Source organism: Dunckerocampus dactyliophorus, chromosome 14 (genome assembly GCF_027744805.1).
Source record: "Dunckerocampus dactyliophorus isolate RoL2022-P2 chromosome 14, RoL_Ddac_1.1, whole genome shotgun sequence".
NCBI lineage: Eukaryota > Metazoa > Chordata > Actinopteri > Syngnathiformes > Syngnathidae > Dunckerocampus > Dunckerocampus dactyliophorus.
In genome coordinates, this window is record NC_072832.1 from 2,165,339 (window position 1) to 2,193,160 (window position 27,822).

The 27,822-nt window shown below is 43.3% G+C and overlaps 2 protein-coding genes across 4 annotated transcripts; one reads left to right on the forward strand and one right to left on the reverse strand.

Annotated features, from left to right (window-relative positions):
* The first annotated feature begins 144 nt into the window (after positions 1 to 144).
* fam13c (family with sequence similarity 13 member C) lies at positions 145 to 6,901 on the forward strand. 2 transcript variants are annotated; one of them, XM_054798836.1, is made up of 10 exons: positions 147 to 884; positions 2,409 to 2,640; positions 2,713 to 2,842; positions 2,921 to 3,002; positions 3,089 to 3,315; positions 3,436 to 3,519; positions 4,009 to 4,113; positions 5,013 to 5,203; positions 5,290 to 5,391; positions 5,719 to 6,901. In XM_054798836.1, exons 1-10 carry the CDS (start codon positions 656 to 658, stop codon positions 5,843 to 5,845), a joined length of 1,509 nt encoding a protein of 502 aa, XP_054654811.1. In that variant the 5' UTR covers positions 147 to 655; the 3' UTR covers positions 5,846 to 6,901. The 2 variants fall into 2 exon arrangements, with proteins under 2 accessions (XP_054654812.1, XP_054654811.1); XM_054798837.1 differs by lacking the exon at positions 3,436 to 3,519 and having other exon boundaries at positions 145 to 884.
* phyhiplb (phytanoyl-CoA 2-hydroxylase interacting protein-like b) lies at positions 5,401 to 27,402 on the reverse strand. 2 transcript variants are annotated; one of them, XM_054798839.1, is made up of 6 exons: positions 27,253 to 27,402; positions 25,918 to 26,162; positions 11,881 to 12,077; positions 11,636 to 11,810; positions 10,710 to 10,827; positions 5,401 to 7,902 (listed from the first exon to the last, which is right to left on the reverse strand). In XM_054798839.1, exons 2-6 carry the CDS (start codon positions 26,024 to 26,026, stop codon positions 7,359 to 7,361), a joined length of 1,143 nt encoding a protein of 380 aa, XP_054654814.1. In that variant the 5' UTR covers positions 26,027 to 26,162; positions 27,253 to 27,402; the 3' UTR covers positions 5,401 to 7,358. The 2 variants fall into 2 exon arrangements, with proteins under 2 accessions (XP_054654814.1, XP_054654813.1); XM_054798838.1 differs by having other exon boundaries at positions 25,918 to 27,394.
* Between the last annotated feature and the right edge of the window lie 420 nt (positions 27,403 to 27,822).

Sequence of the window (27,822 nt, forward strand, 5' to 3'; positions counted from 1 at the left end):
TTTTATGAATGAGCAGCCCAGGAGCGTGAGAAAGCAGCGTTTGAAGCCATGATGCTGCTGCTGGTGAGGATGAGGATGATGTCAGAGCACCTCCCCACCCGAAGCAGCCTGAAAGCAAACTGCTTTATTCCAGCCTCCGTGTTCGTGACACGGAGGCAACCGTCTCTACGTGACTCGCGCAGCGCCATCAAATAAGCTCCCTGGCTCGCTCTGACAACGTTGCCGTGGAAACCCCTCCTCATCACGTCTCCTCCTCCTCCTCTTCGTCCTCCTTGCGCGCACACACCCACGCCACACGCACCGACATGAGCGGTATTCCCGCCGCGCCCCTTCTTGCCGTGCCTGATGAATAATCCATGTGGAGGCAGCTCAGCAGCGGGAGTGCAGGGAATGCCGGCCGGAAGGAAAGCCATGTGCAGTTAGGGACCGTCGCTGCGTGAGATAATGGACTTCTTTGCTGGATCCCACACACGGACGCTGACATGTGGGAATCTCATCCTTCCGACTTGTTTTTGAGGCAGGCTACAGCCATGTTTGACAGGATGCTTGGACTGACCTCGAGCGCTTCCTTGTACGCGCCAAACGCCGCGTGACACCTTCATCCTTATCCCCGTGGAGGACTTCCCATTTAAGAAAGACACTTCAGCCCGCAGCCATGTTCTGCTTCTGTTTCCAGAGCCCGTCCCTCAAGCTACAAGCCCTGGAGGCGGACATGGGTCCTCCTCCTAACCCAGCACCCGAGGACCCCGGAGACCAGAAGAACCCGCCAGCCCACCCGCAGCCTCTTTTGAACAGGGAGCCAAGCCTGCATGCGGACCACATGCCGCTCCTCCACTCGCCTCCGTCAGCGCCAACACAGGACGTGGTCGACTCATCACAGCCTGGTGAGTGCATGAAATAAAACCTTTCTGAGCTTCCAGCACAACACTGACGCATGATGGTGTGTTTCAAACATGCACTTGGCTGCTGATGTGCTGCAGAAATCACAACTCGCACTTGGCAGGGTGACGTATTTGCACGTTGTTATAAACCCCAACGCCCCGTCCCGTCCCAAGCATGTATTTGTACGTCTTTTACTTTGTTTTTTGCACAAGAGGCAAAAAGAGGTGGTGAGGCAACTGCACAGTTAAAGATGTCACTTGGAACACCGTTTTCAGCCACGACCACGGCCACGGGAAGAGCGTGGAGGAGTGTAGCGTGCAGAAGGTTACGCTTTGCAGGGAAATTTAAACGCACGCACGCACAGCTTAGTTCCAAATGTGAAATTGTAAATAGTTTGTGGTGTTGTATTTGTAAATAAATTGCTATTTTGATGTAAAACAACCATTTTTGGTGTTGTTTATGTTGATATAGTTGTAGTATAGTATAGTTTAGATATTTGAGTTGTCACAAAAGCAAAAAAAATGGAATGTATCTTGAATGAATGAATGAATCGCTTCACAAAACGCTGTTATTTCCCTGAAACGTACGTAGACTATGTTCTACTGCTGATTACTCAAGAACGGAAAAGGTTTCGTCGGAAGACGGGAGTGTCATCTTTCTTTTGGTAGGTTCCATGGTTATGTAGCCGTAGAACACAAAATGGCCAATGGTGGCCGTGGGCACCCCGCTGGCCATCTAGACATTTCAGGTATCAACTTATTGCCACCCCGTGTGCGTAATGAATGGTCTCACCTGGGCCACCCCAATGAAAAACGTCGTGCTCTGCCACTGCTTGCATGGGAAGTGCTGCTCTAACCGCTGCTTGCTTATACTAGGGACTGTCAATAAATTACTATGATTATAAGTTTGTAAAAAAAAAAAAAAAGTCATATATTCTAAATAACGCCACAAATTGATCTGTATGCATGTCAGTTGATTAGTCCTACTCTAAAAGAATTTTTCACACCCATTTTTTCCCATTTTATCCTTTTATTGAATGGATCTTTTGTTGGATTAGGGACCTGACTCACAGAGCTTTGTTGCAAAAGCCAAATTCATGCTTTGTAATAAAAAAAGTCAATTCAGCAATACCTTAGTTGCATTATTTTTTATGCTCTGAAGAGCTTTTTTCACAAGCACCAACAAATTCATGTTTGTAACGAGCTTATTATTTAAAAAAACAAAACAAACAAACAAAAAGAAGGCTCGGGATAGGATCACAAGCGTCCCTAAATCTAAATATTTGCATGCACACCCTTATTTGGATCCGTGTCAATACTGAATGCGTGCTTTTGCCTTTCAGGTTCAAGTTGGATGGAAATGACTCGTATAGTTTCTTCGTAATGTAACACAAGTTGAACCCGAGGGCAATCGAAACAATACTTCGTAGGAACACACATGTTCTTCTCTCTTGGGTTCTTCTCTGCTTTATTTTCCTCAACTCAACACGTCAATTTCTGTGTTCTCTCTTGTTTTTCGTCTGCTAGTGGCCGATTCTTCACGATGCGGTCCTGCGCCCTCCAACGCCTCTCCTCCAGGAGATGAGGACGCCCTGTCAAGCTCTCCGGGCTCCACCAGCAGCCCTCCTCTCCTCTCCAGTTTTACCACCAGCGAGTGCCCCGTCCCGTCGCCGCGCTGCCCCAACATCAGCAGCAGTCTGCGCTACAACCTGGACCCCGACAGCGCCCCCTCTCCACCGTGCTCCCAGCACATCCGCATGTAAGACGCCCTTTTATTCAAGCGAGTTCCTCACGTCACTTTTTTTAGACGTGTTGCGTGTCCTGCCTGCAGGGCGCGCTGCAGTGTCCGCGCGGAGCCAGATGACGGCACCTCGTCCGTGTCGCTGCTGAAGAGACACATTCAGACCTTGAGGAAGAGGATCAGGCAGCTGGAGGAGCATTTTGAGCAGGAGAGGCTCAAGGTGAACACCAAAGGCGAAAGGAATGAGTCACCGCTCAGCGATTTGGGAAGTGTCTGTTCTCATGTGATGTTTTCCTAGCCTTCCTATTGCGACAAGACGGCACATCCAGAAGTTGCCAGACTCATCACGGAGCTCCTGAAGAGCCGCAAGCAGCTTAAAGGTTGGATGCAAACACACATTATTCCTTCCGAATAGTTAGCTTCATGAGAGCCTAACACAATCATGTCTCTCTGTCTCTATGTGCAGAACTCAAGCTGTGCCACGTGGAGGAAGGTGTCTTAAAAGGAGCGCTAAGCCCCCCAGCAGACCTGAGCAGGAGCAACCAGGGGGAGGCTGCACTCTCAGGGCCCGAGCTGGAGCACAGCAACAACAACAGCAACGCCAACAAGCCCAGTGTGGAGGACACGCTCCGCGTCATCACCAGCACGCTGAAGGACAGGAGACGAGAGCTCGGCCTGCCGGACAGCATCAAGGTTGCCTGGTTCTCTTTGGCAGGGACACGTTTTATACACACACACACACACACACACACACACACACACGCATGCGCGTTAGAGCTGTCATACTGACCGTGGTGATGCCTTCATGTGCAGGAGATGAACCATTCCCAGATGAGCTTGGAAAAGTCCAGCCTGCAGAAATGTCTCCTCTACTTTGAGAGTCTGCATGGACGCCCGGTAAAGCCAATCTTCGCTTTTATGGGAGTTTCTTACGCACGTGTCCATCAACGCAACAACCCTAACCATCATTATAACGGGAGCCTTCGTTCAGCGACTTAACAAAGACGACGAGGCCTTCATTGGCAGCAGCGGTTATTGGGGAGAATCTCTTATTTTGGACATTCCTGTCGTCCCTCGTTTATCACGGTTAATTGATTCCAAACCCGACCGCAAAATAGGATTCAGTATCAATAAATGGAATATTTGTGTAGTTATGGCATAGAAACCTTGTTCACGATCTTTTAAATACGGTTTTGAACATTATCAGAGACCACTAGACATGAAATAACACCCCTATAGTCACATTTACGCTAATACTACCCAATATAGTAGACATATTATACGATAGCAGACTAAATCGAGTAGAGGTGTTCACGAGGTATTTCATTGAAGGTATTTGATGTTTGTTGTCGGCGGTAACAATCTCGTTTCTCTTTGTGCTTTCAGAGTGGCGCCCATGAGTGTTGTGTCATCAAGCCTTTCTATGAGCGCTATCACGTCCTCAAGCAGTTACTGCTGTCCTCCCCGTCCCCCACCCTCATCACCACCATTGTGAGTGCAGCATGTTTGGGAGCTGGCATTTTATTTTGGAAGAGTTGCAATTTTACAAGGAAAAAAAATAGATAATGGGATTGCAACTAAAGAGTCATAAAATAACCTAATTTTAAAAAAAGAAAAAGTCACAATAATGCAAGAAATAATATTGCAGTTATTTCCTTTACAAACACAATTTGTATCCTTGTCATTTTAGCTGTTATCATCATCCTTTGTCATTTTTTCTTGTTCGTTGGAATATCATCTGTTTTTTTCCTTATGTAATTGCATTTTTTTTCCAAAATAAAATTTTCTTGTAATTTTATTGTTTCTTTTTTTTGCTGCAATTTCAAGATTAGTTTGGTCCTTTTAAGATTGACACTTATCTTAAAATTCCAACAAGAACACAAATTGTGTTTGGGAAGAAAATAGCTGTAATATTATTTCTTCTAAATATTGTGACTTTCTTATTCTTCTTTCTACTTTCTTATTCTATCACTTCTTATAAATCCATTATCTATTTTTTCCTTGAAAAAGTTTATTTTTGTGATAATTTCAAGATTTTTTTTTAAGATGTAAAAGTAAAAAGTTATGAGAAAAAAAGTTGTATTTTTAAAGCCATCATATTAGAAGGAAAAAATATAGTAACATTTTTTATTTAAGTCATAATATTACAAGAAAAAAGGTTTCTTTTTAAATTTGTCAAAACTTTATCTTTTTAAGTTTTAAAATCTGTTTAGTGGGAATAATAGCAAATAAGTTCACTTGAATTTGGCGACCTCCATTTGTGTACCTCTGCTTCCCTCTGGCGGCCATGCAGGGACACTGCATCAAATTACACAGGCCTCATGGGCATTTCTTAAACCCGTGCTGGTTTTATTTTTGCACATAAGTGAAATGTTTGTGTGTCGTCACAGGAGGAAGAGGAGGGCTCTGATGAAGATCATCCTAAAGAGCAAAGCCTCACACCAGGAAGTGTGTCATCGGGGGTGCCACTGCCCGCTCCCCCCCTAGAAATGTCAGAAACACCTCTGGTGTCTCCTCTGGAGGAGGTCAAGTGTCTCCAGACGCAGGTGGTCACTATGGCAACACTCCATGAGGCCTCCAGGTAGAAGAAGTTGTGATTTTTGTTATCTTTTCCATTGCGCTTGTTATTTTGTGTAACAGCTTCTCGGCGGCGTTTCCGTCTTACAGATCGGAATTACTGGACCATCTGAGGAGCACTCGGCTGGAGAAACGCAGGATTCATCGAGCGCTGCGAGAGTTTGAGGACCTTTTCTACACGCTGAGTGGCAGGTACACACAAACACACACGCTTAAGGAAACATTTGCTTTGGAGTTTTATTCCGTCTTCAAACAAACTCTGAGCATTTTGGTTTGAACGATGCATGGTGTCAAATAACAAAGAATCAAATAAGAATGAAATAAGGAGCGAAGAAGGAACCCGCATGTACGACTGATACGGCGCAGAGCTGAGGAAAGATAAGACTGTGAAGTGTACACCATCCATGTCGATAGTCATTTATTTGGGCTCACAATACACACAGTACAACGCTATCCCAGTAAGGCAACATAGGGGCCGTCAACAAATACGTGTAGCGTCCTCTCTCTCTCCTCCTGTAGGGTTTGTCAAAAGGAGGACCGCGGCCCCATGGCAGAGGAGTACTGCCAGTATAAGAACCTCAAAGCAAAGCTCCGCCTCCTGGAGGCTCTGCTCAGTAAAAAACAGGAAACAGCCAAGAGCAGCTGAGCTTCTCACAGTGGAGCTTTTTGTCTTCACGAACAAAAAACAAAACCAGGACCAGGACTTGAATGAGCTCGTTTGCACTTTACAGGAAGATGAAAGTCCAAAAAGCACAAGATGAAGCAACGTGTGTCATGTAGCGTGCTAACTTACTTTATTGTACATGATGAGTAATGTCAGCATTAGTGGAGGTGTATTTATGGCACTTTGCTAATTGTTATTGTTGTGAAATATGCATCTGCTGAATAAAGGCAAAATAAAGGCATCAAATCTATGAAGGGGTACGAGGGCCACACTGAAAAGAAAAGGGGGAAAAAACACCCCCAAATTGAGACAAATGAGCGTAAAGTTATGTGGAAAAAAAGGGGTGGTATTGAGCGGAAAAAAAGCAAAGTTGGTGGGTGTACCCCACCTGGGATAGGCTCCAGCATACCCCCGAGACAAGCAGCTTAGAAAATGAACGAATGAAGCAGTCATTTTCCAATGAAAAAGTTGGAGAATAAAATCAGTACAGAATGTGGGGGGGGAGAAATAAAATATTTTTTCTAGTCATATTTCAAGGACGAATGTTCCAACAGTCACGTTATTAGTAGCATTACAACAAAGTACAAAAATGAAGTCATATTACAGCAAAAAAAAAAAACTCAATGTTCTCAGACTCATCAAATTACAAGAAAAAAGTTGTAAAAAGACTAATTTCTCGTGGTATTCCTGTAATTAGCCTTTGTTTTCCCGGTGCTCCTTGTGGTCAGTGTGGCCCCGGTACTCCCGTGTGTGAAACGCCATCAATGAGCTGCAACGTTTCAGTCCTCCTTTGTGCTGTCGTTTTTTTCCTCGATGGTGACGTCGTGTTTACGTTTGTAGTGCATCATCATGTCTGCCTTCACTTGCTTGACAGGAATCCTGTTCAATCTTAATGCTGTCGTTGACATGAATCACAGCTGTGTGTGTGTGTGTGTGTGTGTGTGTGTGTGTGTGCACTTCTGGTATATATACCACTCTATATATACTGTATATGTACATATGAATGTATCCATAAAAATAAATATTTTTTCACATTTATCCCGCTGAACTGTTGTTTTTTTTTAATCCCCCTCCCTCCTCACACGACAACAGACGGTTGCCACGGCACCACCGCGGTACTCCCGGTACACATGCTGCACAAAAGACTGCCTCATGCTCATTAAAGGTTAAAGCCACAGGCTGTTGCGTTCACTGACAGTAGGATTGCAGACAGTAGGATTTTTTTTTAATACCTTTGGTTGGATGCTGCAGCCTTGGGAAACCTGTAGTACCACTCCACACCACTAGAGGGGAGTATAAAGACACGTTAGAGAGGAATAACAAAGAAAAAGGAGGCATTCATGAGCAAAACAAAAGAAGCAGCCATGTTAGTGATGTCTTTTACATGTATGGGCTCTTATTTTGAAACGTGGATGACGCTGAGTGAAGTGTGTGTTTAAATCAGCTGCTTCATGCATGTTGGTCAGTGCACTAGGAAGTCCATCCTGCGTCCACGCTAGCGTCCCACGCTGATGTTGCAGGTCTTGCAGCTGGGGTCCTTCTTGGCGTTGACGGTGGACAGACTCATCAGCTGGTGCCCGCTGATCTCGGCCACCGTGCCCAGCGTCAGCTCCACGGGCTCCGTGTAGATCACCTCCAGGATCACGTCCTGGGCATGGTGGAACAGCAGGCCGCCGTCGCCGTCCTCGCCCCGCGTGCACGTGAGGAAGCGGTTGTTGGTGATGTCGAGGGCGGGGAGCCTCTGCTTGCAGAAGTTGTCCCCCTGGGAGCCTTTGGGCGCCAGCACCAGGATGACGTAGTGGTAGGCCGTGTACATGCAGTAGAAGTCCCCGAAGTAGAGGTTGGTGTCGGGGTTGAAGAGGGCGTCGGCCTGGACCTCAAAGCGGTGGCGTCCGTAAGGGGAGTCCTGGGGGGGTTTGCCTGTGTTGAACTCTGTGTTGCAGCTGAAGAAGAGACCCTCCAGCTTGCCGCTGATAGGAGAACCATGGCTGCCGCTGTTGTCCTTCACTGACGGAAGCATCCTGTTGTCCTGCTCCTCCCTGAACAGGACAACACAATGGACACAACATTAGGTACACCTGCATCTCATGACTCGCTGCAGCATTTAACATCAGCTTTGTTTTATAATATTATTCATATGCACGCTTGCAGACCTGCAGTCACAATCCTAACCCTAAACCCAAAAACCAAACAGTCAATCCCAAAACCAACCCTGACCGTAAAACCTAACTCCAACCACCCAACCCGAAATCCTAAACCCAGCACCAAACTCTGACCGAAAAGCTCTACCCGTACCCTTAAGGTGAAAAACAAAACCCTATCAGATGGAAACGGTTGACCCTAAATCACAAAACCCTAAACTTAAAACCTGACCCATACCCAAAACATGAACCTAAAGGAAAACTGCACTTCTTTGGGAATTTTGTCCACCATCTGCAATCCTCATGTGAGACACGAACACACGTGTGCCTCACATGAGGATTGCGGATGGGCAAAATTCCAAAAAACGTGCAGTTTTCCTTTTAAAAAGCCAAAACCTTAATCCCAAAACTCTTAAACCTAACCCCCAATCCAAAAACCTAATGCCTAACCCTGACCCTGACCCTGACCCTAATCGCCAACAAACAAACTCAAAGCACTAACCGTACCTTAAGCCTCGGTCACAACAGGTCGTACGTGCAAAAGACCAAGAAAGGCACGGAGGGCGAGCGTGTGACGTGCTCGTTTCCAGCCGTAGCTGGTTGCAGACGGGCCGCGGAGGATCTTTGTCATGTCAAACTCTACGGGCGTTTACTTCGTACATCTTTGTGCGTCGTCCGTATGGCCAACGCGTGTCTTTCGTGCGTTTTGCTGGTGTCAGGTTTGGGCAAAATGTTTTGTACGTGGCACTTGCGGACGCCTGTGTGTGTGTGTGTGTGTGTGGGGGGCGTGCCACACATGCATCGCACATACAAGATCCTACTTCTTTATGGTCACCACAACTACGTTCTCCACGAACAAAAAAAAAAAAAAAAAAAAGTGTCAATTTGGAGAACGCCAAAAATCGCATAGCCAAAAAAATGGTACGTGAGATTGAACTTGGCTTTACGCCAACACAAAACCCGCACTCCAACCCTAAAACCTAATCCTAATTCTGACCCCTCAACCAACCTTAGAGTCAAATGCTAACCCCGACCCTAACGCCTAAACCCGACCACCCGACCCCTAAAGCGGTTCTTTATCCTAAAAGTGCTGCGCCAATCCCAAGAAGGTTTGATTGCCGTGCGTAGAAGCTGATTAGGTTGGCTCAGGAGGCGGCAGAGAATTGCATGAACAGAATGAAATAAACGAGCTGTGGCTTCTACTCTAGTCATGACATTAACACTGCTCAGGAAACAAAAACCCAAAATAAAAGATCATTTCATGATGACAAAGCGCTGGAAGCGATCCTGGCTGCCTTCGGTGGCGCCGATATTTCCCCTCAATTCCAAAACAGTGACTATTAACCTCTCACATCCATACTGTTCATGCTTTATTGGCGTCATTAAATAATGATTAAGCTCCCACGCGGGCCATCATGGAGCAGCAGTAATGGTGATCCCCACCTTTAATGGAAGCAACTTTGAAGAACCGCCTACATCAGACAGGAAGTAAGAGTGATGCTGCAATCAACTGCAACTAAATACTGACTACAATAAAAACGATACTGAGCAAATACTCGCTCGCTGCCTCATCTGCATGCACTTGTCCTCTTGCACTTGCGTGGTCTATCGGGAGCAGATGTGGATTTATGGAAGTCATCCAAATGGTTCCTGCAGCTGCTGTGGGAGGAGAATGCACCACCATCATGCGTGGTTCGGCATATGGGGAACCACTAATGGCTGATACATTAAAATGGAATACGGAGTCTCTTGATATCATCCCATCAGGTTAATGTGTGCATCAATAGCTTCGCTCTTCGAACAGCACACTGACAACAAATCCCTGGCTTGAGGTCATGTTGAGAGTATGAAGCAGCGCTAGGAAGGCCAGTAATGAAAAGGATAATATGTTCCCTCGTAGTAGCAAGTAGCAAATTACAATACAAAACGAGCTGCCTTGAATGGGCCCTCGCACCCCCACGCAACGCAGGGTTCATCTCAGTCAGCGGGCAGGCGCATTCTATTTCCTCTCGCCACTGGGTGGCGCTGGGATGAATTCAGAAAGTGACGTACAGTGTGTGTAGCTTCAGGGTGTGGTCTTCATCATGTGTACCAATTATGGTGAAGATTGGACCTTGAACTGAGTTATTCACGTTTAGGGGCAAATTGTCTAATTGACCATCAACGTTTGTGGCCATGCCCCGCCCACATCTTACGGAACAGCCTAAGATCCTTCAGAACATAACACTGCCCATCCGTCTCGTATCCGTGATTTTCTTGCGGGCTCATCTGGTCAAAGTGCGTACAACGAGTTAGTTGAAATACAACCCCTGGTTTTCGCCTAAAATTAAACCAAAATGGCCGACTTCCGGTTTGTTTCAGAACATGGGTGCTTGAGACTTTTTTGTGCATCCTGTCACGATTGACGACTCCACCGAATTTGGTGACATTCTGTGAAACTGGGCTAATTTTTTCAAAATATAAAAGCGGCCGCTGCTGAGTGAGTTTTGGTTGTTTATGTTCGGGACATTGAAATCTTTCGCTGGACCTGACAATCGTACAAATGTTGGTGTGTTCACGAGTCTTAGGGCCCTCAAAATTGTGAGGAAAGCGCCAACATAATGTCAGTAATAAACAGAGCAGTCTCAAGCGGGCCTTGGCACGGCGGTGCTGGGGCGCTAAAAAGGAAGGGTTAACATTGCAAAACGTAGTCATTAGCAGCCTACCTAGCGTGGTCGAAGTATTCCTTATTCTGGTTCCTGTAGAAGACGGAGAAACGCAGCATGCGGCCGGAGATCACCGCGGCCTTCTCCAGCAGCTGGTTGAGATGCACAGTGGAATAATCTGCAACCAAAATTCAGGGAAAAGCAGTTGAGCAGTGGAAACAACAACAGTAAGCCAAGTCTAACATGTTTCATACTGACACCATTTTAATGAAAGCGCATGTAAAGGAAGATCCAGCTGACCACTCATGATACTTCATATGCAGTTATTGCCTTTTTTGGAGTTAATTACCAAAAAAAAAACATTAGGAGGTTGCCTAACGTCGCAGCTTTGTTTGACCTATTGCTAATTAGGGATGCTGGTTAATTGCTTCATGGGAGCGTGAAGTGGTAAGAGAATGTACAGTATGTTGTATGTCCTGTGCGTGGTGAATAGCATGCTATTATGCAGCTTTAACGTTGTTGCATTTTTGTGCTGTTTCATGGCCAGCTGGAGTTGCATACGAGTCTCCCTTCCCCCCCATCACATGACCTGCTGCCTCCCCTCCCCCCACACCAGCAACCTCTAGCAGCATTAAAGGCAGCGACCTCTGTGTGGGATGATAAACGATACAGCTTCCCCTCTGTGCTTTCTTTAATCTCCTGTTTTTTTTGTGTGTGTTTTTTTTTACCACCATCGTCCTGTGCTAATCCTAACAAATACTGTACGCGGACTGCTAAGTGCTTGCTTTTCTACACTGATGTCGAGCCAGTGAAAGGAAAGTCAATCATTACGAGTGGTAAATACAACACTAAATAGCCCCTCCAACCTCATTCAGTGTGTTCCTTCAGTTGAGTAGGTCAAGCCCACGCTGCTCACACTGTGTTGGGTACATTTAGGGGTCCTAGAGAAGTATGCACCACGCCGCTGGCATCTCCTTGAAACTCACCAGCCGTGCAGAACTCGATGATTTCACTCCACTCAGACACGGCGTAGTCCCCGTCGGTCTGCTTGGACGCCGTCTGCACGGCCACCGTGTACTCAGTGCGTGGGCTCAGGAACCAGTGGCCCCTCACCGTCATGGGGAGGGGCACCGCCTTGGCCACCAGCTTGGTGGGCACATCCTGATGGCAGAGGAAGGGCGTGGGACAGTGTTTACCAAGTTCCACGATTGGCAGACGGAGGGTTTCTTACCTTATGTTTGAACTTGTTGGAATTTTTGTTCTCCTTCTTGTTGAGGTCGATGAAGTAGTGCGTGATGCGCTCCTTGCCGCGCTGCTCCATGTCCCAGCAGATCTTAAAAGAGTCGCAGGTGATGTTGCTGATCTTGATGCTCTGAGGAACAGGCAGCTCCTCCATGTCAGAGATGGCGCCATCCTGGGATTTACTTCCTGCGTAAACAATAACAATAATGATCACAAAGGCCCGATGAGCAAAGTCTGACATTTGAAATCCTCACAGTATTCTCTCATTCTGCTTTTATCTGCTTTTGGCTGCTGTGATGATTCCCCACCCTGTTGGGCCACTTACAGTATAAGCAGCAGTTGCCATGGAAACACATCAGCCCCTCACAATACATACCTACGTGCTTCCCAGAGCATCAGCTCCATTGAATATTTCAAACCGATCGGCTCTCTGCATCTTTGAGCAGCAATGAGGGGGAAATGACATGCGCAGGCTGCAAGCACAACGTCGTGTTGCTTGAAATGTCATCTCGACGACAAGGAAATGAAAGACACAACTCACAAAGACCACACAAGAACATAAGATTATGCCAAATTCAACAGTGTTGACAATCATGTCATTCATTAATTATCAGTAAGTCAATGCTCAACTTCTGTGCAGAAATGATTTGATAAAATAACACATGAAAATAATAATAGCAAAAAATACATTGTGCGATTCAATTAAAATTTGACTCTAGTATTTATATATTTATCCTCCATTTAATTGTAGGGGTGTCACGAGTTGAGACAAGACGATACACGACAAACGGCGAGATTTTAACATTACATTTAAGAAAAGTACAATGAAAAAAGATATGCCAATATATTGCAATCTAATAATTGAATTTCTACTACGTTACTCTCTGTGTGTATGCTAGCGGCCCCGCCTCCACCCACCAAGACTGCACGACTGACAAAAGGAACAAACTTGCCAAGGCAAACAGACACGCATGCACGTGGCAATACCGTATATCGAAGCTGGAAAAATTACACAGTTCATTTTCATTTATTGTGTGATTATTATTTATTATCATCTCAGGCCTAGCACCCACGAGACAGTTTTTTGTGTGTGCTGTTATGTCTGGCTGACGGAGACAAGCTGTGGTGCGTTGCGCCCAGGCAGGACTATGAATTTGTCACTGAGCAACTCAGGGCGGAGGGGCTCCTCGTCTGGACTGATGCTGAGGAACCCCTCTTTGAGTCTTGTGCTGAAATCTGCTGTGTGTGCTTGGCGGACATCAAACGTCCGGGCCATAAGAAACTCGACTGCTATGTGTTTTAATCTCACAAAATCTTGTGACGCCCCTATTTCATGGTTACACTTATTCTCATTTATTTTTAACAATCGTTATTTTTAGCCTCAGTTTTCACATTTTTAGTTCTTCCTTTTCCTTAATACCGCACAAGCTGTAAAGTCTCATCACAGCGGTACCTCGTTTTTGGTCGTTAATTCGTTCCAAAAGGCTTATCATCTCAGGCCTAGTGCCCACGAGACAGTTTTTTTTTTTTTAGGAACAACAAATCTTTTTAATTACGTTTTAATCTCACAAAATCTTGTGACGCCCCTATTTCATGGCTACTCTTATTCTAGCTTTTTTATTTTTATTAAAAAATTTATTCCTATCATTATTTTGAATCACTTTTATTACTTTTTTTAAAAATTATTTTTCGCATTTCTAGCCTTATTTGTCACATTTTTATTTCTTCCTTTCCCTCAATACTGCACAAGCTATGTGGTCTCATTACAACGGTACTTCGGTTTTTCTCATGAATTCATTCCAAAAGGCTTGACGAAAACTGAGGTGATTTTTTGCCATGAAAAAAAATAATATAAATCCAATGAATCTGCTCTGTGCGCTCAAAAATATTAACAAAAAATACATTTTATAGAGAATGATTATAGTTTTACATGCAGAAAACAATGTGAAATGATGATAAATGCGACTGTATTATTGTTGATGCGTACACCCTGCCAAGCTCGAATTCAATAGTGTTTTAGTGTTTCCCACCTTTTTTCCCCCCAAAAATCAAATTGCTGGCACCTGCAACTTGTTTTGGCCCCATGGCGGGTGATTGAGCAGTCACACGAACAGTGAGTCAGCAACGCGTGTTTTGTTTTGGCATTTGATTTTGTGAAACAATACAGAACTGGGCAAACGGACTAGTTTGTTATGTGCAGTACTGTATGAAAACCAAGGCAGCGTATGAAAACAACGTATTGGCGAAAAATTTCAGATGAAAGCCAAATCATACAAAAAACAAATACAAATAAACACGCCACGTCTCTCAAGCGTAGGCGGGCGAGCCAAAGTGCAAAGCGAGGGCAAAGAAAATGTCAAAACACGGCCCAGCGACTCCTTTGTGGAATTAGGATGAATATAGACTTTGCGTCACACATGGGCAGCGCCCCCTTGGCATGGCAACAATGTGTTGGCTGTGCATGCTCTGGTCCATGAACGCACGAGCGTGTGTGTGTAATGCAAAGAATGCAAGAAAGGGAGAGGCCAAACAATGGTGGAAGCACCAGAGCGTGGCGCGTCCATCTCCATTCATCCGCCCAGATGAAAAGAACAATCCCGTAATTGGACTGTGTGTCTCTCTCTCTCTCTCTCTCTCACACACGCACGCGCGCACACACACACGCACACACACACACACACCATTTTGGTGAACATCCTGAGAGCGAGGTGGTTAGCCAAAATAATCACAATGCTCTCCACTCCATTTTGACCATTTTCTCTATAGTATATAATGCAAAGAAAAATAATGTGTTCAAGGGTTAAACTGTCACCATCATAAAATCTTTAATGCAGTCGTCCCTCCTTTATCACGGTTAATTGGCTCCAGACTCGACTGTGATAAGTGAATTTCGGCAAAGTAGGATTCGATATTAATAAATAGAATATTTTCATAGTGTTGGTACAGCAAACCTGTTTACCATCTTCTAGATACAGTTTTTAACATTATTAGAGCCCTCTAGACATGAAATAATATATACTGTATAATCACAGGTACATTTGTATTACCCAATATAGTAGACATAGTAAAAGTAAATAAGCCATTTACGACGTAAATAAAACTCCTGTTTGTGTGTGTCACAGTAAATGTGTTCCCTAGTGGACCTCAATGGCGAGCGGACAGATGGAAGACAGGAAGTGACGTCGAAGGTTGAGAGTTTAGCTCGTCATGGGTTATGGCCCCAACAGTAGCCCGTGTTTTTATATGTTATTATTATTATTATTGTGCCTGTTGTGGGATCATTTAAACCTGCAATAAATGCCTGTTCTGGAAAATCACGTCTGGTGCTTTTCTCACTGAACAATTACTGACCTCTAGTGGCCAATGTAGAATATTACATTCACAAGTACAATGCTTCTTTTCCCTTGTACAGTCAAACTTGTCTATAGCGGCCACTAGAGGGAGTCTGCAAAGTGGCCGCTATAGACAGGTCGGCATCCAGTTTGAATGCTGACCAGTAGAGGGGAAAAAAAGGAAAAAAAAGGGGAAAAAATAATAATAATGTTGACCAGTACAGGGCACTGCGGATAAAAGTTGTACAGCACTACTAGGTTTGTTATTATCATGGTTCATGGTTTTAATCCTGAACATGCATGAGTCAAACAGTAGCACATCACATAGTACAATTCACAATTTTGCATGTCCAAAAAGGTGTAGGAAGAAGCAAAGCTTATTTAATCCTACCCCTCATCAGTTTCACATCAGTTGCAATACATTTATTCACCTCTTGTTCTTCCAAGTGTACTTTGTAGGTCTACATGACAATGTAGTGCAATCATAGCCAAGGTTTTTACTTACTAAAAGGAAGCTAAAGGCTTAATAATAACTGATAGAATATATCCACCACCCACAGAACAAAGCTGTGCTAGTAATGTCTTACACTTGTTTTTTATAGTTTACTTTTTATATGGCAGACAGCTTTAGTTCATCAGGAAGTGACGGGAAGTGACGGTGGGCGTCCCGAGCAGGAGAGCTAGGCTCAGTGCTAGCTGTGAGTTTGGAGAGAGTTGGGAAGTGTGTTTATGTTGGCGTGGATGTAAAGTCGTGCAGTGTTCTCCGCTGTTAATAAAGCCATTAAAGTGCATCGGCGACGTTGAGTCTCTCCTTCCCCACAAGCGGCATTACAGTATTGACCAGTGCACACCAGGAAATAAACGGTGTCATTTCTTACAGGCATTGGCGGGACAGCTATGTAGTGGGGCTTGTTTAACCTTTGCCTTGTGGGCAAGCAGGAAGGAGAGACGATGCTGAGAGATGTGTATGTGTTCTGAGCTGCTGTCTGGTGGCCGCGTTCAGTAAATAAAGTTGGCAGAAGCAACAGAAGAAGTTACCTTCTTTGCTTCGGAGCTGAATAACACTGACAAGTTAACAGACTAGTAGCGAACGGAAAAGAAGACGGCTTTTTTTGTGTCGAATACAGAAGATGACTTTGATGGATTTGTGGATGAGGATTGATGAAAAATAACGTGAGTACATTCTAAAATACTTAATTAAGTACAACCCAACTCAGTTTTGCTCCCGCTGCCGCATGCATGCTAGCGTATGTTTTTTTTTTATTGTAGCGTCGCTGGGAGCACGTCCTGTTCCCAGCCTACTTTGCGGTAATGTTTTGGTGCAAATGCTCTTAAAGTTACATGTTTGACCAGGAAATAGCAAGCTCAAAAGAAGACGGCTTTTTTAATGTGGAACAACTGACAGTTTGTGTGGATCTTGTGAATGATTGTGACTGAGCTAGGACTCAGTAATTAAAGTCTACACACGACGGCTTCATTGATTGAAAAACAAAACTTTTTTGTGCATGAAGCTTCTACTTGAGTTGGTAATTTGGCCGCTATATGCGGTCGGATATTGACCAAGGGAGACAAAATGGGTGGCTGCTGGCCGCGTTGGACAGGTGACTGCTATACACAGGGTCTATAACATGTAAATTTGCTGCGGGGGATTTTTCAGTGGCTGCTATAGGCAGGTGGCCCTTCTATAAAGGTGGCCGCTAAGACAGGTTTGACTGTATTTGCATTTAGTTACTTCATTTAGCCATTTTTATGCTTGAAAATGCTTAATTTAGGCAAAGAATACGTACAATTTGCTTAAATATACCATAGGTGAGGGTTAACTCCATTTCCATTTCCAGTAAGTTTAACTCTATTCAAGATTGCATGACAATAAAGATTTCATTTAAGCAGACATTTAACTGTACAGGTCATATTTTCAGTAACATGTTATGAATTTTTAAAAATTACTTTAAAAATCATTTTAATTTTGAAATGTTTTTTAAGTTTAAAAAATATGAAACATTTAATAATCGAATAAAATATTTAAGTATTGAGACAAGAACAATGAAAGACTCGTTTATGCTACCTTTTTAACATTCTTCATTTTCAGTCAAGTGTAAAATGAAGTTAACCACTGTAAAGCCCAAAAGTCCATTTAAATGTTATTATAACTAGTTTTATTATTATTTAAACTTCCGGAATTTCTTTCTAACATCCTTTCTTGAGGCTGATGGCGTCTCCAAAAGTCAGAGAAAAAGCAAAGTGCAGGCATCGAATGAATCCTTAGCTGGTCGCTTTGCTGTGGTCTTAGAATTATCTCTAATATGATCATCATGGCTGACTTGAAGTCTGAGGTTTTGTGTAACTTAAAGAGGTCAAACAGAGGTTCCGCTGTATTCTAACTCATCCTGGCTTTCCAATGAATGTGCTGAGGAATAAATGTTCAAGCTTGTCAAGATGCATCATGCATATTTGTTGTGCATGCATGAAATGCAAGAAGTGGATTTTGGGCTTTCTTTGTGCGTTGTAAACAAGCCGCATTATGCAACAGCACTGTTATATGCGTCATTCCCTGCTCCTATTTGGCTTATAGGTTCCCTGTTATGTAGAAAATATTTTTGAATGAGTTTCTAGCGGTATGTGACCCTAGAGCCTGTTTATGATCTAAATCTATCATCTCCCTCACTTGTTGGCTTTACTTTTGAGAGAAGAGGCAAGCCCTTTCATGATGTGATAAAATACCTCCTTCTTCATGGACGTGATACGCCTCTGACACATTCCAAGACACACCCACCACTTTCTTAAAAAAATAATAATAAAAAATAAAAAGAGGCAGGCTTCGCTACACATCTTAAAGTCCAGCATCAAGGCTATGTTTTGACCGACACCCTTCCAAGACAGTATTGTGGGACCTCTAAGACACCTTTAAAATTGGTGAAAAATACAAGTGTACACTGTATTTTCCAATCTATAAGTCACTCCGTAGCATAACTCGCATCAATCAAAAAATACGTCATGAAGAGGTAAAAAAACATTTAATTTGCAATGGGCTATAGCAAATTTACTTCAGAAAAAAATTCAACTATTCAACTACACCATAACACACAAAACAACAGGCTGAATAAGTGACCAGTAAGTTAACGTAACACATTTAACAATTATTCAGCTACACAACAGCACACATAACAGGATAAACAGGTTTCCGGTATGTTAATGTAATATAATAAAATATAATAATAAGCATTCCCGGGAGGCTAAATAGACTAAATTATTAATTAACAAGCCAACGAGTCCAACAAGCAAGTTCACCAAGCTCCCAATCTCACTCCACATCACAGAATGGCAGGAGCAGCATCTCGCTGTCCCAAGTTGAGAGCACCCGCTCGCGGCCGTCCATGGAATTAACATATAAAACATGTTAAAGTATATAAAGGGTGGGCCAATAAAATGTTACTACTTTTGAATCATACACAAGTTTTTAAAATGAGAACTTATTCAACAGAAACATCAAATTAAGATTTGATACCAAATGTTTCCCACTTTGTCTCTTGTTTTCTACACAGTTCAATAATTGATGACATGTTAAATCCACGCTCCTCTTCTGTGGATTACAGCTGCAACACGCACATTGAAGTTTGTGATGACATTGCCACACATCGCAAGAGGGATTCTCCGAATTTCCTGACGGATGTTGGTCTTCAGGGCCTCAATAGTCTGCGGGTTGTTGCAGTGCACGCTCTCCTTCAGGTATCCCCACAGAATGTGTGGCATTTTATTGACCCACCCTTTATCTGTTCATATATTGTACAAGTAACAGGACCAGCAAAAATATGAAAAAATTGCAACTTCTGCCGTCCGGACAATACGTTAAGTCACCTACGGGACCTTTAAAAAGATACTTACATGCACTCCAGTCTACAGCCCAGTTTGGCCTTTGACAGCTTAAAAAGTGAGCAGGAAAAACCAGACAGTCGTCTCAGCACCTTGTTCCAGACATTTCATTTTCGTGCTGACCTTCGACTACTAATAATAAAAGGTAATCACACGGCCCGCTGTCAGCAAAGGAAATGGAAATGTATAACTCCGTGGCCCCCAATACATCACAAAAGTCATCTCGGAGCACAGCAGGTTCAGACCAGACTGGCGTATTTTCATTTACTGAGATCCAACAGTCCCTTTGTAAGCGAGCAGAGTGTTATAACGACTTCAGCAGACAGTGATGCTATATTTCAAACTCTATTTTGTACCCAGATATAATCATAACCACATCAATTCTCTCGAAATATCCATTAGGAGGGGTCATTAGGCTATCTATTAAGATCATCATCATCATCATTAGGAACACAGTCCATCACCACCATGACAAAACATTGCAGACTCTCATCCTATAATGTCACAGCTGCCTTAACGCAAAGTGACAGGCTCTCTTATCACATCACACATCGACGGAATGTAGGTTAATCCATAACTAGCCCAATGTGAAAATACACTCGCGGGTGGACATAACGTTGGGTACACCTAGCGATGCAATGTGACATTTTTGTAATTGGTATGGTATATTTGTTTCAGACATGCTTCACAAGTTGCATTGAAGAACATCACGTGGTTACAGTCAACATGTCTGAAAAGATGTTGGAAGAAACTCTCTGTGTTTATTACTAATTAAAATTGGGGGAAAAAAAATCATAAAAAGTGAACAAAATAGTAATGCATTGTTAATAATAAATACAAAAACATTTGAATAAGTGGAGGCATTAAATAAGACAAGTAAACCAAAAACATTGAGGATAAATACACTCCTGATCAAAATTTTAAGAGCAGTTGAAACATTGCAAGAATTTACATTTTGTATTGTTGGATCTTAAGTAGGTTCTAAGTAGAGCTTGAAAATGCTAAAAGAAGACATGGGAGTGAGAGAAACACATTTTGGAGTCAAATCAGAGGTTTCAGACCATAGCTCAAAAAACATGAAAACCCACTCAAATAGAAATCAAATGTTCAACAAAGGACTCAGTCGTGAGTAGCTGGCCAAAAATGGGTTTGGGCATGCTTGGTGCCAGTGTCTCTTGGAGGCTAGTGGGAATGTTGCTCCAGGTGGTGAAGATGGCTTCACGGAGGGCATCTGCTGTCTGGAATCCATGTCCATTTTTGTAAAGTTCCCTTACCATCCATCCCCAAATGTCCTCAATTCGATTTAGATCAGGGGAACACCCAGGATGGTCCAAAAGAGTGAGCTTATTCCTCTGTCAGGCGGGCATTGTGAACTGCAGCGTTGTCCTGCTGACTTCATTACCACACAGACGAGGGCCTTCAGTAATGAGGGATGCCCCCTGCAACATCTCCAATAGCCAGCTGTCGTTTGACGCCCCTGCACGATCTGAAGCTCCATTGTTTCATTGAAGGAAAAAGCACCCCGTCTCAGGATCTTTGAAGAAGTTTCAAATGACTGTCTTACTGCGTCCAACCTGCAAGAGGCCTTGCATATGCAGCTCAACAATCCCACCGTGTTCAAAGAGAGAAAGCTTTTTTGCCTTTGTCATCAAGAGATCATGACAGTGTGAATACCTGACACTAAATCACATTCAATCCACATTTTTGCCAAGATTTTGGCTTTTAATGGCTGTGGTCTTTTGATTAGCTGATGAACAGCCTACTTCACTTTAATGCTTCTTTGCAATAAACTGCTTCATAAAAAAATGTTTTGTCTCACTCCCATGTCTTCTGTCTGCATTTTGAAGCTCTACCTAGAACCTTCGTAAGATCCAACAGTGCAAAATGTGTTATTATTATTGAACTTCACAAGAACCTCTGCAAACTACAAATGAACACCTCCCTGTACTGTATTCCTGATGAAGTGTCCTGTCTGTCCTACTGCAGGTGCAATGCATGCAAGCCACAGCTTATCTGCTAGCAATCCTCCAGGCACTGTCAGGATGAAGGATGGAGGAGGATGAAGGTCAGACAGGAGAAGTAGAAAATTAACCCTCGCACCGCTCGCAGGGGACGGACTGAAGCGTCGCTGTGTGACTCACGTTTACGTTGAGTCAGACTTCATTGAATTCACCTGTGCCGCATATTCGCTTTGTTGCATCACCTTGAAAGCCATTTAACTACTACCATCATGACTGTGTGCACAGAATAAATGCATAGCAGAGTGTCAGGATTGCCCTTTTTTCAGCTTGCCATCAAAAAGTACGAGAGCGCAGAGGGATCAATAAAAACCTTGTTAACATGCAAACACATCACACTTCCTGATGGCTCTCCCAGCTACGATCTGCTGCAGTCTACCTTCTTGGTGGGGACAAAAGAGAAAAGTGATGGATATTTCCCTAAATTGTATTATTAATACAAATGCACAAACTTGACCACTTTTTTTTTTTTAGGTTAGCCATGCAACGGCGCTTGTTGATGTTCGCCAGCCTTTTAAATCCCATCTTTGTTCGCAGACATTGACCGTCACGCTGAGAGTGAGAAGCAGCCAGAAAGAAAAGACGGAGTGACACAAACAATGTTCCCGTTCATCAGCGAGGCTCATTGTGCCAGAAAGCTTCCCGACAGGAAGTAGAGACACCGTAAAGCCCTGCAATGACGAATATTTACTTGCAATAAACCTTCAGTGTCAACAGACTAGCTTTAGGATCAGCCTACTATTCTTCGAAACAAACTGAGTGCGGGAGACAGGACAGTTCCTGCTGTAAATTACTCCAAGATGCTTTTTTTTTGGTTTTCTTGTCATGAAAAATTGTGATCAACTACAAGGAACCCTGACAATTCAAACGATTCAGCTTAAAAATCAAACAAGAATCTAGAACCTGCACGAAAATAGTGTGAGACAGAGACAAAGCTGATCTCACCTGCCACTCATTTTATTTCCTCTCATGCAACTATTGAGAAGCTGTAGTTTCTTTTTTAATAGAATTTATATTTCGTAGTATTTTAGCCTAGTTAGTAGTAATTATTTACGTTTACGTATCTGTGCCAACCACAGTATGAGTTGCTGGCACCAGCATTGTTCAAGCATCAATAAAGACACTTAACAGACCTGCCAAACTTGAAGAAATTGTATGAATATAGTCCCCGCTGCCTCTGACGCCAGAATGCATATTTAAGCAAAATGTACGTATTCATGGCCTAAATTTAGCATTTTCAAGAACAAAAAAGGCTAACTTGAACAAAAGTACAAATATAAGTCATAGAATCGGGGTCTGGGAAGTGACGTGTGTGACGTCAGCTAGCTAGAGTTGACTGTTAGCTGAGTGCTAGCAGCAGGTTAGCAGTGTAGAGAGTGGCTGGCAGCAGCTCCTGTGGGAATGTTCACTGCATGTGTTCTCTGCTTGTTAATAAAGCAATTGAAGTGCATCGTGAGTCTCATAAATAGCTGCAGTAGAGTAGTATTCTACACTGGTCTCTAGGTGTCAGTAACGTTACATTGATGAGACGACAGCCACCAAGAAGTATGTCAATGCTAACATGTGAGTCTACTTTATTTTATTAAGCAGCAGCTAGCAGTCCTTGTTGTTGTCATATTCTGATAAAACTGCTACTAACATGACATCCATGCTAATCTCTCAGGGGATCCTCCTTTGGTTACAAGCTAGCAGTTTCCCATCAGCCGGCACTCTATCCGGCATCCTGATTGGTGCTATGGTGTTTTTTTAACAGGTCTCCCATCTATCAGGATTAAAAGTTGGCCGGAGGGATTTGAACGATTGCATAACTTTGTTCTCCCCGATCCAGCTGCCTTACAAAGTTAAAATCAGTTAGGTAACACCGCATTTAGACCAATTCCTGCATTTTATGGATGCGAAGGACGTAAGATGTCAAGTGACGTGTGCGTCCAGCCTGCACACTCACACAACAACACAAGCGTTGACATGTCAGCTGAGTCATACGAACGTTGATAGCTATTAGCAGTCATCGCACGTCTGAGGCCGACGTCGTTCATTTGCATTTAATTAAAAAGGCACTCTTCGGGGAGCAACACAGGCTTAATTAATTCACTAGTTGACCTTCCATGATGGATCAAAACAATTCACTTTTAATGGTCCTACAGTGCTGCTGTAAGAAGAATACGATAACAGCATGGTTTGATGTGCACGAGTGACATGAGCAGCGTGTTTTTACCACCCATTTTGCTATGGGGTTTAGTTTTGATAGCGGTAAAATCAAAACCAAAATCTTACACAAGGAACTAGATAAGAATGGCCAACAACATCTTCATTGCCATTGTGGAACGTCACGGCTCGTTAATTTGAACTTTAATCCAAAGATGACGGAACAACGACACAACACAGAACAGGATTTGGAGCATTAGCATGCCTGGAAGCATATTTTAAATCATATTTTAAAAGGAAAATTGCACTTTTTTTTATTTTGCCCATCATCCACAATCCTTATGTAAGACATGAACACACGTCTTGCTCTTGTCAGTGCGTTCTAAAGATATAACAACAGATAAAGAGACAGCTCATTGCGGCATGTAATGGGACGCACCTATGCTGCCTACAAAGACCGCTATTAAAACACCTCAAAAACGCCCCCAACCAGGTTTTATAAACATGCTGTGTGCATGTAGTAGCAGGTACATTCATGATAACATGTAATACTTACAGTATTTTGGTCCTTTAAAGCATTAGCGGAACTTCTTTCCTGGGCGCCTACACCTGGTGTTAATTTTTCCAAACTCAAAAACAAAAACACAGCAGCAGTAGCGGCAGCTCCAATATGTGGCGTTACCCTTCAGTAGTGGCCTGAGCCGTTGAGAGCACATTGTGACGCGCTGCGGGTGACTGTGAGGTGAAGCTAGTCGCTAGGAGCTAGCCGGTGTGGTGTGGTAAGGTGTCAATATGCTAGTAACGTAGTTCATTCGGCATAAAAATGACAAGAAAGAAAATAATTGAGAATCACTGCATTAGGCTAATTAAGGGATGTTCCCAAACTGTACAGTTGAAGGTACCATTAAGGTACCATTCCCCTGATAAGCTGCCGTAACACTAACGGTAATGTTTTGCAGTTAGAGAGTCGTCATTTATATTCATCACCACACACACAAACACGTCTTTAGTGCATTGAAATTTCTATCACAGTGCTCTTTGTGCGTATATGTGTGTGTGTGTGTGTGTGTGTGTGTGTGTGTGCATGTGTGTGCATGAGCTCTTTTCCACAGACAGGAGGCCCAATGATGCTGCATGCACTCTACCTTTTGCTGGCTCAGCGCGGCTAACATAAGCCTCTCATGCTGCCAATTAAATATTAATGGATCTGAGGAGTAAATTTAGAAAGCTAGTGAAGTACGGAAATGAATACGACCCTGAGATAAAAAAAAAACAGTTTGTCAGACAAGGACACTTATTTCCAGGAAAACTCGGACATGCATCCTCTAGCCATTCATTTTATACTGTATGTGATACTTTCCCAAAACATGTACAACACATGATATTCCCGCAACTCTTAACAATTAAACACAGTGGTACCTCAATTTTTGTTATTAATTTGTTGCAAAAGGTCAGACAAAAACCATAGCGTACAGAAACTGAAGCAATTTTTCCCATTGGAAGTCATCTAAACCCAATTAATCAGTTCCAGACAGCAAAAATATTAACAAAAAATCCATTTGATAAAGAATATAGTTATATATTCATGTCCAAAAACATTGGCATGCCAAACATGCATGCCAATTGGGAACCAATGCCCATGCCAGCTGCATGTAAGTCACCTATGTGACCATTGCACTAAAAAAAGTCATTTTGCAGGAAAGTGTTGTTGCTCCATACACAAACACCATGTGGGTGTCTCAAGGACACACAAGCACTATTTATTTTCACCTACAAAAAGTGCAGACAAACATTAGCAAAAGGCGCTCCCAGCTTGCACCTGCAGCCCAAAAAGCTGGCACTGGTTCCAGTCCTGAGCGAGACCATTATGGAAATGAAAATGACAGCTTAAAGAGTCAAGCCAGCAAAGCACTAAGAGGATATATGCAAGTGCACCACGGTGATGTAGTGCACGGTGAGGAGGCACAGTGGCTGCACTGTGCCTTCACGCCACCGTGCCAACCTCAAAAAGGCACAAATAAATCATCATCACAAGATGCTCGTTTTTATTCTTCATCTTCATGGTGCTGTTGCAGAGGCGGTGGCGTGCATTCACGTGTGTCTGCAACCATGTCGGATGATGACTTGCTTTTTTTTTTTTTTGCACCATCACACCATTCGCACGTTTGAGGGTTCAGCATGTTGCACGTCGTGATGGAGCGTGCATTCTCCATTTGACTGCAAACTTTTCACACAGCACGTCATTAGGCGCGTCTGTTTGCATGACGTTGATTGGGACTCATTGTAGAAATGTGGATATCTGCAGTAACGGTGTGGCTATGAGAGAAAGCGGTTGTTTAAGGCGGGGTGGCCGTGCCTGTGGTGCTGAGATAAGAACATTTTTGCATGCATTTGCTTGCATTTTGCAGCAATATGAAACACAAAAAGCCTTGTGGTCACTTTGCTATTCCACACACGCACAAGCCAACCGCTGAACCTGGCACCCTCATTCCCCTTAAAAGCACAATAATGGTGCAAGCTTGCAAATAGCAGCCAAGGGCACAACATAGACTATTTGATCCCTCCACAGGCAGGATTTAACAATGCACCCCCCCCACCCGCAAACACACACACTTAAAGATGCCTCTATATGCAAAGAAGAAGCAGTTTAATTCATCTTACCATCTCTCTCACAGAGCTGTATGGCGTCCAGGCTCAGGTCTTTGATCATCCCCTCGCAGGGGCTCAGCGGACTGCTGATATTGTTGCGTGCTAAGCCTGGTACCTCCATCTCTGTGCGTGTATGTCAAAAATGCTGCTATGCTGTCAATGGCCGGGCTGAGTGGTCCACTGGTCCACAGGAGGAGGAAGAGGTGGTGGAGGAGGAGGGGAGGAAGACAGGGCTGCACGGTGGGTGTGTGTCCACGCTGGAGGAGGAAGAAGAAAGACCAGTGTGCACTGTGCACCCTCTCTCACTCTCTCTCTCTCTCTCACACACATTTCTGCTCTCTCTCTACGTCACAGGCTGCACACTATTGCATCAGTGCAAAGAATTACTATGGGCCTGCTTGCACATGCTATTACTCCTGTTGCTTATATATATATATTATATAATGTCGGTCAGAGCATGCACAGAACCCCCCGGATGTGTCTCAGTGGTGGGAAGGTTGTTATTTACATTTGGTAACATTCTGTCTAACTATGGCAACGTAATTTCGTGAAAAAAAAATCAGATTCTGATGCGATTTTGTCAAGAAGGCATTTCTGTGACGCAAATGTATTGCTCTTTTGAACGCATATTGTTTTGTGAAGCCAAACTCTTTACTTATGCGGCCCCACCAATTTAATGGGAACTTCGTTCCTCATCACCGAAATCCGACCAGAACTGGGCTCACGAGAAAAAATAGCTTTAAAATCTGTAGAATGAAATAATGATAGAAATAATGTCTCTTCTGTCTTACGAAAATCAGCCTGTAAGAAAATAATTCATAAAATAAAATGTTTACAGAACAAATCATTTAAAAAATCAGAAATATTAGCTATAGTAGCAAATCCAGCTTTAACAGAAATAGCTCTCGCAAACCTTTCAGTGTAATGATGTAAATAATAAAGATATTACGTTAATAAACAAAAAAAACCCTATATCCATGAAAAAAAACAATGAAAACCGGGACATTTTCAGCACGTTCTCAGCAAGCCAGCCAGGACATGTCCTAGGAAAACAGGACGTTTGGTCACCAAGATGAGGTACACGGGTGATTTCTCCTGAAAGTGGTCCCGCCAAGGGTCGCTTTGAGGGGCGTGCCACACAGGCTAGAGTGATTTGAAGCTATGTAGCGGTGTGAAAGTACTCGGCATGAACAGGGGGAACCGTGTCGAATACTTTCTCCGTGTCTGTAGTGTATAAAACGCGATCTGACGTCAACTTCGGCCCGTTTGCGCGTCGCCATTTTGTGACAAGCAGCGGTGCGTCACAAAGACGTTGGAATTAAACAATAGCAAACGGTGGGAACTTACGTTTCGGCCGCCGTGATTTCCGAAGTATAACGCCTGATTGTGCACCGAACGCATTTTGCCGGATCCAAAACATGACTTTGACAAAAACTCAGACAAAACGTTACACCTCGTTAAATGTAAACAGTGTAGCTGGCACACGAGGTAACCAACCGTGAATCCAAGAAGACTACATGCAAATTCGTGCTCTGCGGGTCGATACTCAAATATCGATATTTCCCGATACCAGCTCTTCAGGCGGTATGCTCGACACTTTTGATACTTCAATGATATGACTTAATGTTTGTCTGAGACGTTTGTCAGTTGAAAGGATGACCAGTGATAAACTGAGCCATGTGTGGATAGTGACTGAAGTTTTCATTCTTATAGTAGTTTTTAATAAGAATCGTTTATTTTAAGGGTTTTAGTATTAGTTGTTTTTTATTTAAAATACAATTTTTACATATTTTATATGATTTTGTCCTGTATTTTTTGTTGTATATTAGATTGGCTACACTGTAAATCACCCAGCTACCTCAGTGTGCTTCAGGGTTTAAAATAAATAAATTCATGAATTATTAATTTATTTAAAAA

Excerpts from the sequence above, each read along its gene's own strand:
- fam13c (XM_054798836.1), top strand. The coding sequence starts at position 656 with ATGTTCTGCTTCTGTTTCCAGAGCCCGTCCCTCAAGCTACAAGCCCTG. Across the intron at positions 885-2,408 it reads GGTCGACTCATCACAGCCTG|TGGCCGATTCTTCACGATGC; the intron begins GTGAGTGCATGA and ends TTCGTCTGCTAG. Across the intron at positions 3,003-3,088 it reads GAGCCGCAAGCAGCTTAAAG|AACTCAAGCTGTGCCACGTG; the intron begins GTTGGATGCAAA and ends CTCTATGTGCAG.
- phyhiplb (XM_054798839.1), bottom strand. The coding sequence starts at position 26,026 with ATGGAGGTACCAGGCTTAGCACGCAACAATATCAGCAGTCCGCTGAGC. Across the intron at positions 12,078-25,917 it reads ACAGCTCTGTGAGAGAGATG|GAAGTAAATCCCAGGATGGC; the intron begins GTAAGATGAATT and ends TTGTTTACGCAG. Across the intron at positions 10,828-11,635 it reads CATCGAGTTCTGCACGGCTG|ATTATTCCACTGTGCATCTC; the intron begins GTGAGTTTCAAG and ends TTTTGGTTGCAG.